Consider the following 17,770-nt stretch of genomic DNA (forward strand, 5'->3'; position numbering starts at 1 on the left):
ACAGGTGTGTGTAAGAACCGGCAATGCTGCATATAGTCCCTGACCGTTAACCGGTTGCAATTATTTTAGTTTTATGGATCCAAGACGTACCACCAGTTCCTCTGAGTGCTATCCTTTTATTTTCAGGTGGGCTGACACCAGGGAAGTCTTCCAGTCATGAGCGAAAAAGCACATTGACCCCCACACTGAGAGAGAACATAGTGGTCAAGTCCCCAGTCCCTGGTGTGGACCCTTCCACAGCACATAGTCCCTTTGACCCACACCACCGGGGTGCTGCACCTGGAGACGTTTACAGAGCTCATCTACCACATCATCTAGATCCTACTCTGCAGTTCCACAGGACTTTGGATCCTGGTATGTGACTACAATGTGTTTTGATGAACTGTAACATTCATTTGCAGCATTTATACAATTATACAATTGCTGACAGGCGCATGCGTGACCTGCCGTTTGCATTGTATTGGGCGATATGTCCTAGCTCGCGAGTGTACTTAAAGTGAGAGTCCTTAAACCGGGGTATGTATGTATATATATATATATATATATATATATATATATATATATATATATATATATATATATATGTTATGGTGGGTAAAAAAAGTGACAAAAACCCTCCACAGTAAAGCATAAAGCAACTGTAAATATTACTGTATGTTCATTTGCATGTCTTATAAAGGTCTGCAACCCTGTCTTTCCCCATTATCGCCCAGCATACAGCGCTTCCACTACAGCAAGGGATTCTGGGAAATGACATGCAAATGAGCACTCAGTGCCACCTTTTGTCTCAAGCTCGTATTACACAAGCAAATCCTCAAGCCAATGCATGCTGTTTTAAACACAGCTTTTAGACAGAGGCTGGGATGAGATGCAAAGCCATTAAACCCACTCACAAACATGTTTCAACCTTCATGGACACATATGTCTGCGTGTATGTAGCCCCCCCATCTCTCATCCTTTCCCTGCTCTCTTACACCCCAACCCCCACCTCTTCCCCCCCAAACTCAATAACCCCCATCCCCCAATACAATACTAAGCCCTATCCCCAATGCGCATTTAAGATGACGCAAACTGTTTTAATATTAAGAGATCAGGTTAAGATTTTGAAAACCTTCCAAAGCATTTTATTACCATTGGAAATAATACCTTTATTAATATAAATTAATATCTTTATTAATAAAATTGTGGTAATCACCTATATTTAAACCTATATTTAAACCCTTAAACATTGCTAGCATTAATTTTGGTTCCCTGACGGGAGTGCCCTTTTAAAAGTACATCTACGACAAAAGCCAACAGAATTTGAAGCTACTAAGCATGGCCAGCCCACCTGCTCACTAAAAGCTCCCACTTAAAGATGTAAATTACTCTAAGGCTGTAATTATACCCCAAAATGCGCAGCGCCAAAACAATTACCTTAGATCTAATCAAATTGCTTATACTACAAGCAACAATCGCGGCGCTCCGTACCTCAAGGCGGACGGCTGGGGAGGAGATTGAGATTTTTTTTTTCTCGCGACAGCCGTGTCATGTGAGTGGTTCAGCCAATGAGGGTGAACCTCTCACGGCCACGCCTCCTCTGCTCTCCCTCCTCGATATAATCAAGATGCTGCTCGGTGGCAGCGCTGGGTGACGTCACAGAATAGCTCTGCCGCCTTGCAGCACTTGGTATACTCCAGGCCTAAGGCCGCATCCATAGTAGAACGCGCAAGCTTCCGCGCTCCTCCGTGACCCGGCGTCACACTTGAAATACAAACTTGTATTGCGAAGCACCGCTCTCCCTGTAGTGCATGTGCATGCGCATGCGCTAGCTTGCACTATGCGCATGCGCTAGCTTGCACTATGCGCATATGCATTGGCATCCTAGTGTTTGTTTCGGCGCAAGCTATGGAGCTCGTGCCGTATACTGCACTATGGACGCGGCTTAATACTCCTCCTGCTCTAACCTTTCTTTCCTCAGCTGCTGCAGCATACTTGTTTCAAAGGCAGCTCTCGCCCACACCTGGCTATCCGAGCCAGTACCAGCTGTATGCCATGGAGAACACACGGCAGACCATCTTAAACGACTACATCACCTCACAGCAGATGCAGGTTAATTTAAGGCCGGACGTAGCCAGAGGACTTTCCCCTAGGGAACAGGGACTAACTATGCCGTATCCAGGAACTCGAGGTGCGTCAGTTATTGTATTTTCTGAAGATTTTTAAAAATGTTATTATTGAGGTGATTCTTCCCTGTCAGTAATCATCTAAAATGAGAAGTAATATAACTTCTAGCTAACCAAATAGTAACTGGATGTTTGTTATAGCATGTGGCGGCGTTGTTTTTATTTTGATTTATTTTCTTTTAACATTTATCACCTTCTTTTTTTTTTTTTTTTTTGGGTCCCCATATTTGTAATCACACTTTTTTTTTCAACGTGAGTTTTACTCTTGGAGCCATTTAATTTTATCGTTTAAAGGCTGCTAGCGTTTAAATCGTAATCCTTCTTGGGCGTTGAAATAATGAAGTTCTCAGCAGTACATGTGTCTTTAAGAAGCCGTTTCTAGTCTTTTTTTCTTGGGATTTATTGATACTGTGAACTCATTGGGTGGGGTGTATTTGTTTTGAAACAGGAATTATTGACCTAACCAATATGCCTCCTACTATCTTGGTCCCTCATCCTGGAGGAACAAGTACACCACCTATGGACAGAATCACATACATCCCTGGAACGCAACTGGCTTTCCCTTCTAGACCTTACAATCCCGCTTCCATGTCTCCAGGTAGGGCACAGCTGATTGTGGACATTGGCTGTATTGGGAATGGAGGCAGAGGGGGGCACCATTACCCCAGGCCCCATATATTTAGGGGAACCCCAGTTTAGTTCAGTTCACCACAAATAAACCACTTGGTGCTGGTATGAGCAGCCGTGCATTGCATTACACCTCTTCCAATGCACTGAAGGGATTAAAAAACATCTGTGGATTAGTGTACAGGAGGCTCACAGGTTCTCCAAAGGATAAATAGTACTTCAGGTGTATTTTAAAAACAAATCTGATCTGTTAGACAAAGCTGATGAAAAATATGATTTGTAAAATATAATTCACGTTTGTTTAAACTTCGCTCCCTTTTTTTAGGGCATCCAACGCACCTGGCCGCCGCAGCCTCTGCCAGTGCTGAACGGGAGAGGGAGCGTGAAAGAGAGCGGGAGAAGGAGCAGCGCGAGAGAGAGCGGGAGCAGCGCGAGAGAGAGCGGGAGAGATTAGCTGTGGCTGCTGCTTCCGCCGCCGCAGCTGCACAAAGTGAACATTACCTGCGGCCTGGTAAGCAGCAGAAACGCCTCTCAGAGTAAATTGATCACACAATGAATGTGTGTTGCACTTGCCATATAGTATATGAGCTCCATGTATTTGTGACGGTTACTAAATAAAAATATGATACAGTCCTTGGTCTGATCTCCAACACGTCAAAGAATGTCAAAAGTTTTGGCTTAGTCTTTTACCGGGTTTGCCCTCACAATGTATCTGCCACACAAAAAATATCAAACCCATACTTTTTGCAAAATGAGTGCTAGATTGAGGGCAAAAAAAATTCAAACCTATGAAATTTAGGTGCATGTGATAAAATCACTTAAGACTGATGCTCTACAGCAGGCCTGCACAACTTGTACAGTGAGAAGGGCCGAACTGCTCCAAGGAAAAAAGATTTGGGCCGTACGGGTAAAATCATCTGCATCATCATCATCATCATCATCACTCCCCCCACCCCATTTCAGCACCTCACTCCCCCCACCCCATTTCAGCAGCCCCCCCACCCCATTTCAGCAGCCCCCCACCCCATTTCAGCAGCCCCCCCACCCCATTTCAACAGCCCATATCAGCAGCCCCCCACCGCCCATATCAGCAGCCCCCCACAGCCCATATCAGCCCCCCAGCCCATTCCATTTCAGCAGCCCCCCCATATGTCAGCAGCCCCCCCCCATATGTCAGCAGCCCCCCCCAGCCCATTCCATTTCAACAGCCCCCCCATATGTCAGCAGCCCCCCCAGCCCATTCCATTTCAACAGCCCCCCCATATGTCAGCAGCCCCCCCATCTCCCCCCATGTCAGCAGCCCCCCCCCCTCCTCCCATGTCAGCAGTCCCCCCTCCTCCTCCCATGTCAGCAGCCCCCCCCCTCCTCCTCTCATGTCAGCAGCCCCCCCTCCTCCTCCCATGTCAGCAGCCCCCCCCCCTCCTCCTCCCATGTCAGCAGCCCCCTCCTTCTCCTCCCACGTCAGCAGCCCCCCCCATCTCCCATGTCAGCAGCCCACCCCCCTCCTCCTCCCATGTCAGCAGCCCCCCCTCCTCTTCCCATGTCAGCAGCCCCCCCTCCTCTTCCCATGTCAGCAGCCCCCCCCTCCTCCTCCCATGTCAGCAGCTCCTCCCATGTCAGCAGCCCCCCCCTCCTCCTCCCATGTCAGCAGCCCTTACCTGACGATGGTGGTGGCGGCAGGGAAGCGCAAGGGATTCGCGCTCTAGCAGCAGACCCAGAAGTTCCGGGTCGCGCTACACTGCAAGAGCGCGTCACCCTGCTGGAGCGGGGGGGGGGGGGGGAGCGCGGTCACAGTCACTGCTGGAGCGCGCTCCTTCTGTCCTTACCAGTGAAGGGAGGGGTTAAAGGGGAGGGTTGCAGGGGGTCAGTCACGGGCTGCACCGGGTGTCCCGGTGGGCCGCATGCGGCCCGCGGGCTGTATGTTGTGCAGGCCTGCTTTATAGCCTCCTTTTTTGCCTCTCCTGTGATAAAACCACTTGATCTTATCCTCATTTTTACCACCAGGCAGAGGGGAAACCTCAAACTTGAATTTATGTTCTCCATATGTTACTTACTTTTGTTGGTGTTGCTATTGCCTCCTCTCCTGTAGCTGTAGACTGATAGAGTGCCTTTGTTTGTCTCTTACTGACGAGACTCTCTCTTTGTAAAATCACAGAGCAGCCTGGCAGGCCGGGTAGTCACGGATATTTTCGCTCCCCATCACCATCCGTCCGACAACAGGAGAACATCATACAACAAAGGCCAAGTATTTTCCAGGGGACCAATGGCAAAAGTGTCATCACTCCTTTGGATCCATCCCAGCTAAGGATCATGTAAGTATTCCTCATAATGCAGGATACATGGATGAAAATGTTTAGCGCTCACATTGACATTATAGCAGAAAAAAAGACACGTCGCATAATAATTCTCAAGCCAATTTTGTGCACGATCACAAGTAATTGCTAAGTCAAGGGCCTGGACAGGTCAGATTTCGTCTTGATTGTAATATGTGGTGTAGCATACACTGGCAGGCACTATATGGAGACAATTTATTCCGAGCCGTTGTGAAATTGCTGCCCACGATAATAAGTTGTTAGTGGGCGCTGCCCCTCGCAGGGCAATCCATATCCTGACGTTAACCATGTTGGTTACAAATAGACTGTGCTGCATGATGGAGAGAGAAGACAATAGGTATGGCTTGTGAAAGTTAAGTTTTGTTATAATGTTTACAGGCGTGTTGTATATAAAATGATGCTGTCCTAGAACTGGGAAATCAATAGGACCCAGCAGTTTTAAATCCTAATGGAGGTGTTATGAGTAAGTACATCATAAGTATAGATATCAGTCAGACATCTAACTCAGAGCATCAGCACATTTGTAGAGACGCCTTCAAATATATATTGTAGATATTTTTGAATCCCCTCTTTCAGAAGCTGACGTCACAAACATACTTTTTTTTAAACAGCAGATCAATCTTATTAAATGTTACATTTCTAAAACGGCAAGCCTTTCTATATGAGCCTTCTGTGCGAACATATTTGCTTTTATGAGGTATTTGTGATCTTGTAATGTTTGTTTCGTTTCTATTATTATGGAATAGCACTGCTTAGTACAGTTTACGGCACATATCTAACTGTGTGAGCGCGTCGGACCAGCAGAACATTTATTGTTCAAATAAAGCACTCTAGTGGTTTCAGTTCAGACAACCATCATTTTGTTTCGCTTTACTCATGCCAACACTTATCTAAGTGTGTGACCAAGGCGGTGGCACTGTTCCTTCTGCATGTAACTAATACTTGTTTTAATCATCTGTAAATATTCTTGTATTATCACCACACTGTCTCAAATATATATTGTATTCTTCCCTCAGGCCTCTCACTCCTGGATGCCCCTCTATTACACAGGGGATACCTGCCTCCCGTTACAGCACTGCTGCAGACGCGCTAGCTGCCTTAGTAGACGCAGCGGCTTCTGCTCCTCAAATGGAAGTTGGCAAGGCAAAGGAGAGCAAACATGAGTCGGCACGATCAGAAGAGAACATGGCCCGTCGCGCAGCAATGGAGCAACAGCAGCAACAGCAGCAACAGCAACAGCTGGAGTCTGAGCGCAGGCTGGTGCAAAGCCCCTATGCCTCGTCCAGTTTCTCCAGCAGCAAGACACAGAGCCAGCCGGCCCCTGCAGCATATTCTGAGGCAGGCAAAGACAAAGCAGTGCACACCAAGGCACGCTACATGGAGGAGCTGAGGACACGAGGGAAGACCACTATCACTGCAGCCAACTTTATTGACGTCATAATCACTCAGCAGATTGCCTCCGACAAAGATCCTCGAGAGCGGAGCTCGCAAAGTTCAGATTCCTCCAGCAGCTGTATGAGTGATTTCTGACCTCCCTATTTTATGTATACCGGTTACTCCTGTAGTGTAGGGGAATCGGGGACCAAGGGTCTGCATGTTGCATGGATGGGCCTGCTCGTCTGGCATTTTTATATATATATATATATATATATCAGGCATATATATATATATATATATATATATATATATATATATATATATATATATATATATATATATATATATATATATATATACTTTTTTTTTTTACATGCAAATCCATCAGTTTGACTTGTGATGGGTAAAAGGGATATGGGAATGGCTGCACCGGTTACCCTTATATTTGCTTGGATCTCTTGCCAGCTTATGAAACTGTAATTGGTAACCTGTTTAGCAGCTATATCCTAACACTGAGAGGGTGTGACTTCACATGGCGTCTTCACAGGACCATTCACCACACTACTTTGGATAGTAAGCTTTGAATTATATTGCAGGCAGCTCAAGCAGTGATGGGGTTTAACTCCAATAACACAGTGCAGAATTCTAAAGAGAGCTTATTAAAGAACAGCAAACCCTTGCAAAATGCTTTTACATCAACTTTTCATTATCTATGTCGAAGATGCAATGAGCATTGAAAAATCACTGTGTTGAAGAGAACAGAATGAGATCATTGTGATCTCACTTTAATTACATATACATGAATGTGGTAACTGAACGCTGTGCTTCGTGTGCTCTACTACTGGTTTGTGTCTTGAACCGCATTGCAAATAAAGTTGCACTCACCTTCGCAAATCTTTGTGGTGCACCGGTTACATTTTCAGGAAACTTTAAAGAAGCAGTTCCCAATACTCCTTATTTTTATTTATTTTACCATGGGTGGAAACCAGGGGGTCTGAAGCTGAACCGTGTCCGTTTCAGCTCCAGGGACCCTCTGGTTACACAGATACTTAACGTTGAAGGGGTGTCAGTTGCATCTTCAGGGGAAAATGATGTATAAATCTCCTGCATTTCACAGGCCAATAAGAATCCGCCACATCATCCATTGCGGCTTCCTATTGGCCGACATGACGCAGTGAATTAAGTACCTAGAGGTACTTTCCCCAGTAGGTATCTGAAATTAATGTAGTTTAGATCTAGGGATCCTCTGCTTCCCATCTATTAAAAACAAAAAAGTATGGGGAGAGAGTTGCTGCCCATTTAAGTCTAAAGCAAGGGAAGAATAACCTTTTTAGGATTCCTTGACTGGTATCTGAAACTGAGGGGGGAAGAGGAAGGGTTAGATGTTGTAACCTTAATCTTATTCCCCTTGTGTGTATAAGACCAAGCATAACGCTAATAATGCAAATATGGTCTTTGAAACGGTCATGGTAATACCATTTAAATAAGCGTGCACAGAATTTGAAAGTCTGTCACATAATTTCATGTCTAGTGTATTGATCTCCAATGTTGTTTATATTTATTGAGACTTCTTTATAATGTGACATTTGCAGTATCTTCCCACCGCTTTGAAGCTCCCAGAGAGACCATAGAGGTGATCAGCCCAGCAAATTCACCAGTGCAGGTGCAGGAAAAAGAGTTTTACCCACAGGAGCTGCCCAAATCAAGCCAGCCTGAACGTGAGTGCCCTTTGGGGCCAAAATACTCTGCGATCACCATTTGCTGTGACTTTTTATTAGCGGGATTTAAAAGGGAAATAATGGAGATCTGGTTTAAGAACAATAAATGTTTCTAATGAGCATCAGGAAGTGGTGAGTCTGGGAGAGTTGTGCAGTATGCCTGCTTCCTGACTGACCGTAACCCGAAGTCTGCCAATTGGGCTAAATCAAAGTCGTCTTCTGAGATGTGCTCAAACATGCAGGTTTATTTATTAAAGCATGTTGGCACTTGCCATTGATGGCTATCATGCAGAAAGTTATTGGACTGTACTTGGACTGCATATCCTGCCTTCACTTGGTATACTTCGGTGCATTTCATAACTGGTGTCTAAAGGTTATCACCCTTCTGTGTGTGAAGACATCTGTTATAGTTGAAGGGTAAATTCAGTCCATCCAAGTTGGGCATCTTGCTTCGAGCGGGTTTAAGGATTCAATGTGTTATATGACGGGCTACTCTTGTCTTCGGGTACAGATGAGGGCAACAGGCAATATGAAGGACAAGCTAATCGATACCGAGCACAGCTAGAATCTCCCTCTCCACAACAGCCGCAACCCTCCCAGGCCGAAGGTGTCAGCCACGTGCCACGAACTCACAGGCTGATCACATTAGCGGATCACATATGTGTAAGTTTCTGATCTTCCTCCATATTAAAGTTAATATTAATATTTAACAGAAAGGGGTAGTTGGGGATTAGCCAGTGGGTATTTACAAACTAACTTTAAAAAAAAAAAATCTATTTGAAAATATTTGTCAAAGTTGGTTAAAAGACCTCAAAGTAGCCAGTTGTAACTTTTTTTTTTACCTTTCTAAACATGTATTTGACATTAGTTCCCTTTGGTTTTAGGAAAGTATACCCCATTATAAACTATTTTTGGAAAATTATTTCTATCTTCATAGCTATTGCAATAGTGAGTTATTACTGTGCAGCAAAGTAATTGTGCTTTTTAAGGGTTAACCAACTATTAAATCTAAATATGTGAACATCTGCAATCGAACCCACACTTAATTCCAGACTTGTGATGTGCATCCTAATCTGTTTCTCTCAATTTGAACCTAATGGTAAATAGATATTGTATGGAAAAATAGACTGGAAACAATACTATAAAGCGAGCTTTATTTGATGAAATGGTGGTTTTATACAAAGGAAAGTGCCCTGATTTACACCTTTTTGTCAATGTTATAATGGGCAAAATCTCCCTTCCTCAGCAAATTATAACCCAAGACTTCGCCAGGAATCAGGCAGCCACTCAGGCTTCTCAGCAGCCCCCCACATCTACATTCCAGAGCACCGCCCCCTCATCCGCACCCATCCGATCGAAAACCTCCAACAGGTTTAGCCCTGAATCTCATACACAGCCTGTGCACCACCAGCGGCAAGCGGCCAGGGTATCGCCTGAAAACGCCCCTGAGAAGCCAAGGGGAAGGTAATGAGTCACGTGTGTTAGGGAAATGTGTGTGGTTTTACAATTTCACGATTTCTTGATCTTGTTAATCCACACTATTGCTGTTGCGTTGAAACAATCTTGTGTCGTCAATCCAGGCCTGGAAAGTCCCCAGACCGGGGTCACATCTCTGAACCATATGAGCCTATATCACCCCCTCAAGTCCCTGTCCAACATGCAAAACAAGACAATATGCCGTTACTTTCCCAAAGACCGGAGCCTGCTGAACCGAGGTAACTAAAAAATACATTGCAGGTGCTAGTCCCACAGGACGTCCCCTTAACATTGCTCCCTTTTCCTGTGTTGTTAAACAATCACGACTCTTGCGTTCTTCTCAAGGATGTCTTCTTTCTACCCCCTTTGTATCTAAAGCTCTCTCCCGCCTTAAACCTTTCTCACTTTCTGCCCCACACCTCTGGAATGCCCTTCCCCTCAATACCCGACTAGCCCCCTCGCTATCCACCTTTAAGACCCACCTTAAGACACATCTGCTTAAAGAAGCATATGAGTAGCACTGGATAATCATGGACACATGACACAAAGCTTGGCCCCCTGCAGACGCACTTACTAGTATTCCCTCCTACTGTCTCTGTACGTTCTCCCTACCTACCAATTAGATTGTAAGCTCCTCGGAGCAGGGACTCCTTCCTTAATGTTACTTTTACAGTATGTCTGAAGCACTTATTCCCATGATCTGTTATTTATATTTGTTATTTATATGACATGTATTACTACTGTGAAGCGCTATGTACATTTTATGGCGCTATACAAATAAAGACATACATACATACATACATACATACATACATACATACATACATACATACAGAAGTGATATTGACTTTTTTCCAAGTTGAAGTTCCTGTTGGTAGTTATTTTGACTTTAATATTTAAGCATGCAGTGCTGTCCTCAAGGACACGGCAAACCGGTTCTATTACTAGTTCTATTTTAATCTCGCTTGTAAATGGAGTTTGTCATGTTTATACGCTAGCACAAGTCGGTCACCATGGAGCAAAAAAGCTTAGTAATTAAAATGCATATATTCTGCATGTTGTGCGGAGGAGGATAGATACAAGGTTACTTCAATTCGATTGCTAATTGGATTTGTTACTCTGGATTCTGTTGCTCTGCATGCTAAAAACAGGAGGAAAGATCTTTTCTCCACCCTCACATTGATGTGTAGAAGCTGACAATGAATGGGGTCTTGCCAGGGAAGTGCAATTCAAATTTACACTGTTCCCCTTACACTTTTCTGTGGTATGAAATGCTGTTTTGTAAACCACAGAGTACTGTATGAGTACAATGTAGAAATAGTGAGTGTCACTGAATAATTAACTCTAATAAGAATAGCCACCTGTTAATCCAGAGCGTTATTTCTCACATTCTGCTCTGCCGATGCATCTCATGCTTTATCTGCAAACCTCCTTTCCGCTGTGTTTCAGAAGTCTTGTATTTATTTGCTCCAATGTTGTTTCTTCAACCCATATTTTTGCTTCTCTCGCACATTTTGTATTGGTTAGTACATATTTATTGATCTACCCATGGTTTCTCACTCTGCAGAAATGACTCTCGTTCTCCTGGAAATATAAATTATCTGCCTGCCTTCTTCACCAAGCTGGAAAATACCAACCCAATGGTGATGTTCAAGAAGCAGGAGATGTTTCGTAAGTTAAACTCTTCTGGTGGCGGTGACTCTGACATGGGTAAGTGGGACTTCTGTCTTTTTCCAGTGTCTATTTTCCAACACAGGGTGCGCATGCTTTTTTCCCCCTGCGTCCCCAGCCAGCTCACCCCCTCCTTACCTTGGCCCCGGCGTTCTGATGTCACGTTGCCATGGCGACACGTCGCCAGAAGCCATCTTAGCCAAAGTAAGTGAAGTTAAAGGGGCTTTCGCCGCTCCCCCGAAATTTCATTTAAATGCTTTCGGGAAGCACGCAGTACCTCTGTAACCGCCGAGCCCTCCCCCCCCACCCCCCGCATTCCCCAGTTGGCGCACCCCTGTACTAACCCCTTCATTCGGCAGCAGTATTGGAGTTTTAATATTTCTTCAAATACTTCAATTGTGCTATACACACTAGAACAGTTATTCCCAGCACGGGGTTCGTGAGGTGTCTCCATGGAGTTGGGCGAAACTTTTTTTCATGTTGAATCCCAGGCAGTATAAGGGGTTTTTGAGCCCGTGTGGAGACTCCGCACTTAGTATGGCCCCAAAAGTGCACCTGATGCCATGTCCATACCGCACGCGAGGCGCGAACAAAAGGCCACACCTCAATGAGGCAGGCCATAGAGCGCGCGACTGTGCGGCAGATTTTTTACGAGACAACATTTTTTGTTTCCCCGTCGCGTGGAGCTCAAGGCCTCGGATCGCGCGTGCGACGCCGTACAATCTGTCGCACATGCGCCCACTATATCTGAGACCTTGGTGTGAAATATATTTTGTAGCATCGGGAGCAGTGTAAAAAAAGGTTGTGAACCACTGCACTAGCACAATACGCTGAGCTACTGTGATTTGTCTTTCTTTACTTTAAAGTACTCTAAATAGAATGTGCATCTAGAATAAGTATTCTGTGCAGAATGTTGTGATCGCTATGAACCTTTTGTACCGGTGACCTATTTACTTATAAAATATAAATCCAGCGGAAAATAATTGGTTTAATAGCTAAAAGCTCTTGATGAATTTTGTAGTCACTGAATTGTATCATACATTGAAATTAACTCCAGTACCCATTTATTTTCTGGAGTTCATTCCTACCAAAGCATTACCTGTGCTGTACTTTTTATCATGTCGCACTTGAATAATTTTAACATTTATAGAACAGAATTATAGCTTTATCTTGGATAGTGATACTGTTTGGAATGTGTATGGAGCTTTTGAAACTCCACGTCTCTGCTTTGTGTGCAGTGATTTCAAACACTTCTAAAATACACAGTTATTTCTATAAAGAATCCATTTGTTGGTTCATTAAAGGGCATAACAATTTACCCTACACTCCTCCAGGATCAATACGGGCATTAGAACTTTGTACAAAAATGTAAATAATCAATACATGTATCTGCTTGATCATGGATTCAACATAAATTCTGGTTCCATTTGAATGAAAATGTACACACGGGACTAGAAAATAATTCCTGACCATGCCGTGAAAAATGTGGATGATTTGTTTGCAAAGGATAATGGTCTTGTTTTTAGAGGTTAGCGTTGATGGAAATATATGGTATGGGTTTTGTCGAGCTCCGGGCTGATTTTCCTAACCTATAAAATGACGCAACATTTTTTATCACTTTATTTGGTACATTGTTCATGTTCTCAAAATTACTGATGCAAACACTGCAGATTATTTGAGGCCCGCTAGGTTGAACTGCTCCTTTTAAAAGTTCATTCAAGCAGACCTGAAGTTTGGTATAAAAACAACAAACGAGCCGCACCTTTTCAGCTCCATGCTTAAACTGTTTTGCGTGCCTTGTTTTTGCCGGTTACTTTCCTGCCATCAAGCCCATTTCAGTTATTCAATCACGGTTCAATGATAAATATATTGTGTTATGCAGTCCCCTAAAGTGCTAAATGAAATAATTGTGCTGCGCTCCCCTTCAGTGCAGCTATGCTCTGGGCTGGGAGAGCCGGCTTGGCTCCGTTCTGCTCAGTATTTACCCCTTTATCAATAACATGTTTAGTCTGGCAGTCTAAAGGCTCTTAGCCGAATTGAACCTAAGTTTGAGTAATTCAAATTGGAATCCTTTATTGCAGCAGCTGCTCAACCAGGAACGGAGATCTTTAATCTGCCAGCCGTCACTACCTCGGGTAAGACAGTGTCATCCAGAGCTTCTGCTCCTGGGGACATAAATACACCTTCAGCGCTTGGGTGCCAGAGTAGCCTGCAACACACAGTACATACAGGGTTGTGCCTAGGGCACACATGGGTTAAGATATCTTGCACTCGTATGCTCAGCTAGTCTGCCATGTTGAATGTGGTACACATCTACCGTGCCCCGTAATGCAAGGTCTTCCTTTTGGGTCATTGTTGTTCTAGTCAGCTGCACTAAATATTGGGGGCATCAATGTTTTTTCTAAAACTTAGATGACTCGAAACAATTCACATATATACATACACATGTATACAAAAAATGTACTGATTCTTACACAGGGCTGTCCATTCAAGAGGAAAATGGAAGTGTTCTTCGGGGGATTTGCATGAACAAAATAAAGAGAGCATGCTTCTCAGAGAAGTTTACTCTTTCACTTTTCATATAGTTACAGTTCTATATTAACTTTCAGGCACCCATGTACAATCTGAAGAAGGGTACAACTCGGAAATAACACTGGCAAGACATACAGGCGTAGCCAGTGTTCTGTGTGTATACAGTATATAAATAAAGATAGCGACGACAATGTGCTCAGCACTTTACAAAAAGACAGTACAGGAAATGTATAATGCACTAAGTGCAGCACACAAAATCTGACAATAGGAAAGGAAATCCCTGCCCCTGAGAGTTTATAATCTAAGTGGCATGTTGGGAGATTTACAGAGACAGCAGGTGAGGGAATAAGTGCTGTAAATGGCAGTGCTTGGCCACAATGGTTGGTAGGAGCGACTGTGGGTGGGGGACAGTATCCATTAGTCTGGGCTATTGGGATGGCTCATTTAATACGTGAGTTTTAAGTTAATGTTATTGCACCCATTAATTCAAGCTCTGCATCAAAGATGGTACATTATTTAACAAGAGATTTGATGCAAATGTTGACACGTTAACTTGTCTTTCTGTATGACTGCCCTTTCTATGATTTATAGTATGTCTATGACATATCCACCGACCTCAAAGGTCTCGCCCTTTCAAATTAATTCTCATGTTTTATTGGTTTCGCCTCTCTTAGCCTGTATTCAAACTATCCAGCTATGGTCACATTCACCCCCTTTTTTTTTATTTTTTATATGCTTTCCCCTTTCACAGGTTCCATGAGTGGTCGGGGTCATTCCTTTGCTGATCCAGCAAGTAATCTTGGACTGGAGGACATTATCCGCAAAGCTCTAATGGGAAACTTTGATGACAAACCAGAGGACCATGGAGTTCTGATGGGAGGAGCACAAGGCAGCTCTGCAGGGTCATCTAACAGCGAGGCGCGCAGAGAAGAAGCCAACCCTTCACCAAACTCAGGTTGTCATTTAGTTAACATTGGTTGCCATCACCATTTACTCCAATACTTTTAATTAATTTCATGGTTTCAAAAGTGAAGAAAACTAAGCAGACAAATGAGATAAAGTGTATGCTTCTGCAGGAGAGGAAGTCTGATTGGGAGGTGCAAAGTAAAACTTTGTACGGTAGTACAGAGAACAAATTGTTATGGATTTTGATTCCATAATAAAGACCAGTTTACAGAGGATTTGTAGTAATTTTTGTGAAGTACAATAATCTGTTCAAGATAGTGAGCTATTTCTATATTTTCTCTACTTTCTCTACGTGTGATAGTCAGCACAATTGCCCAGCACATTTACACTTGCCCCAGGGTGCTTCACTTGTTCCCCCGTTGGGTAACATATGGCGGTCATCAATCTATTCAGTATTGTGTATTGAAAGGGCCCACAATTATTTGTAATTCATGCAGGGCTATCCTGCTGTAACAATGTATTATTTGTTTTAAGACAGCCCTTTCAGAGTACCTTCTATATAAAGTTCTCCATGTTACAGGTGGAGGAACCACCAAGCAAAAGCTGGTAAGCAAATCGGGCAGTCGCAAAACGAAGTCTCCTGTGCCTGGCAGTCAAGCATACATGGCAGCTGAGCGGCCATCTTCTGTCTCCTCTGTTCATTCAGAGGGAGATTACCGGCAGGCTTCCTCGTGGGCCTGGGAAGACCGACCTTCTTCCACAGGTGAGAGCTTAAATCTCCAGGCCACTTCATGGAACAAATATCCCCATGCTGAGTATGATCTTGAAAAACGTCTTTTTGAATAATTAAGTTATACGGGAGATGGTTCTTATAAACCGTATCAACTATAACTTATGACAAAGATGCAAATGCTCCACTAGTATATTGTGTTGAAAAAAATAGGGATAAAAGCCATATTTTATCCTATGACGAAACTATAAGATTTGCAGGTTGGACCGTTACAAAATATATTTAAGAAAAATTGGGATATAAAGCCCCTGGTTTTATGATGACCATCTGACAACGTGTGGTACAGTATGAATAGCTTAATGACTCATAAAATATGCAATACGGTTTTATTGGACCAGTATAAAAATTATCATAGCCAGCACAAGTGTAGAAGAAAAATGTACACACAACCTTAGTAGTTTGGCTAACACAACACCCCTAGATTTGGGCACCAAAAGATACACATCAAAGCTCTCGTCCTTTTTTGCTCTTTGGCAATGTTCTTGTAAGGTTAAATGTAAGGTATTTTTTACTCCACCTTGCATAGAATCAAAGTGGACAAAGGTTGATGATCATGTAAACCCTGTTGTCAACAACTTGCGAATGAATGTTTTTCATCTATGCTTTGGTATGATGGGCCTTTGGAATTTCAGTGAATGCATATTTTGTTTCTTCTATCCTCCAGGGTCCACCCAGTTCCCATATAATCCCCTTACCATGGGAATGCTGAGCAGTACCCCTCCATCCTCCATGTCATGCGCACCACCCTCAATGACGCAGGGCTCAGCACACCAGCAGGGCAGGATATGGGAGCGGGAGCCTGCACCTCTCCTGTCCTCACAGTATGAAACTCTCTCGGACAGCGACGACTGAAACACATTGGAAGTTGCAAACACTGCGGTCTTATATGTCTATGGGATCCAGCAGCAACACCTCAACTCACAGCCTGAAAGACTTTTCCGAAAGAGATCCACAGGCCGAGTAGGAAAGAGGGGACACCTTCAAATGGGGATTTTAGAGCCGTGTAAAAATTATAATAAATATGAGAATTGATCTGCTTTGCCCAGGCAAGCCGTTAGCAGAATGTAATTAATAAGGAGCTAATGTTCGACACACAATATATAAAGAAGTTTTAAAGAGATAAGTGGACAACTACCAATTTACAACTATTTGTAAAGAAACCCCTAATGTCTTTAAATCATTCTTCTGTAAATATTTGCAGTGGTTTATTTTATTTTTGTTGTTGCTCTAGTATCTGGTATATGTATGTTTAAATCAACGCCTCTGCTCCCGAGGAACATTTTTCTATTTTTTTTTTTTTTTGTTAATTTTTTTTTCCTCAAGTGTTCAAATGATCCCTGCTTCCTAGATGACAGTCCCTCATCTAACGATTTTTAATACCCTGCACCTTAAAAGGACAGGCCTGGATGAAATTTAGGGCCAATGTCCCCAGTTCCAACAAGAGTGGGGGAAAAAAGAAGCAAGCTCTTCTCATCTACACTGAATCAATTTTATCAATTTGGACACGGAGAAGTGGTGAGGCGAAGCCAGGAGATGCTCCGGTGGAACTATTTTAACATTACCGTTCTGCTTTTCATTCTTACGCCTTGGTAAAATAATGCTTTGAAAACCAATGTCACAATACAACCCCAAGCTTTCCTAGGAGTTTGCCTCATTGCTCCTGAATGGAAGGGGGATTTTAATATTCCCTGTGTCCTATCTACCATGTGAACGAAGCTTTGCTGCACTAGCAATGACCATTGCAAAATTCTGTCTGTGAATTTAGGTTCTGGGTGTTTTTATCCTTTGCAGGAATATATCCCCCAGGGAAAATAATAGATGTGTATAGGCAGGATTGGCACCAATCATCAGAATGGCAAGTTGGTACTGTAGATCCTTTTTCTCACAGCTTCATTTAATTCTATACATGAATTGTAATAAAACTGGTTTCCTGCAGAACAATATTTCATCTCATTATTCAATTATTCTGTCCTGTGAATTATCATTTTAAGGTTTTTTTGTTTTTTTTTGTTGGGGGGGGGGGGTTTAAATAGGAATAATTCAACATTTTCTCTTTCATGTGCTACATGCTTCAATAGAAGGGACACAACAAAAAACAAACAAAGATGCCCAAAGCTGCTTCCAAAGTGACAAAAATACACAGTGCAATACCTATATACTGTATTCTCTTGAAAA

General features: G+C 43.3%; 1 protein-coding gene across 1 annotated transcript in view; it reads left to right on the forward strand.

Annotated features, from left to right (window-relative positions):
• Positions 1 to 17,536, forward strand: part of NCOR1 (nuclear receptor corepressor 1) — a 154,578-nt gene extending 137,042 nt beyond the window's left edge. Inside the window, exons 35-49 of the mRNA XM_075594170.1 lie at positions 127 to 354; positions 1,961 to 2,170; positions 2,614 to 2,763; positions 3,118 to 3,303; positions 4,948 to 5,104; positions 6,142 to 6,638; positions 8,095 to 8,220; positions 8,732 to 8,883; positions 9,467 to 9,684; positions 9,801 to 9,935; positions 11,264 to 11,406; positions 13,449 to 13,502; positions 14,651 to 14,854; positions 15,386 to 15,568; positions 16,260 to 17,536. Of these exons, the coding sequence (XP_075450285.1) occupies positions 127 to 354; positions 1,961 to 2,170; positions 2,614 to 2,763; positions 3,118 to 3,303; positions 4,948 to 5,104; positions 6,142 to 6,638; positions 8,095 to 8,220; positions 8,732 to 8,883; positions 9,467 to 9,684; positions 9,801 to 9,935; positions 11,264 to 11,406; positions 13,449 to 13,502; positions 14,651 to 14,854; positions 15,386 to 15,568; positions 16,260 to 16,447 (2,831 nt within the window). The 3' untranslated portion in view covers positions 16,448 to 17,536. The remainder of the gene's footprint in view (positions 1 to 126; positions 355 to 1,960; positions 2,171 to 2,613; positions 2,764 to 3,117; positions 3,304 to 4,947; positions 5,105 to 6,141; positions 6,639 to 8,094; positions 8,221 to 8,731; positions 8,884 to 9,466; positions 9,685 to 9,800; positions 9,936 to 11,263; positions 11,407 to 13,448; positions 13,503 to 14,650; positions 14,855 to 15,385; positions 15,569 to 16,259) is intronic.
• Positions 17,537 to 17,770: the final 234 nt, after the last annotated feature.

Source organism: Ascaphus truei, chromosome 3, assembly GCF_040206685.1.
Source record: "Ascaphus truei isolate aAscTru1 chromosome 3, aAscTru1.hap1, whole genome shotgun sequence".
In the NCBI taxonomy this organism is placed as follows: Eukaryota; Metazoa; Chordata; class Amphibia; order Anura; family Ascaphidae; genus Ascaphus; species Ascaphus truei.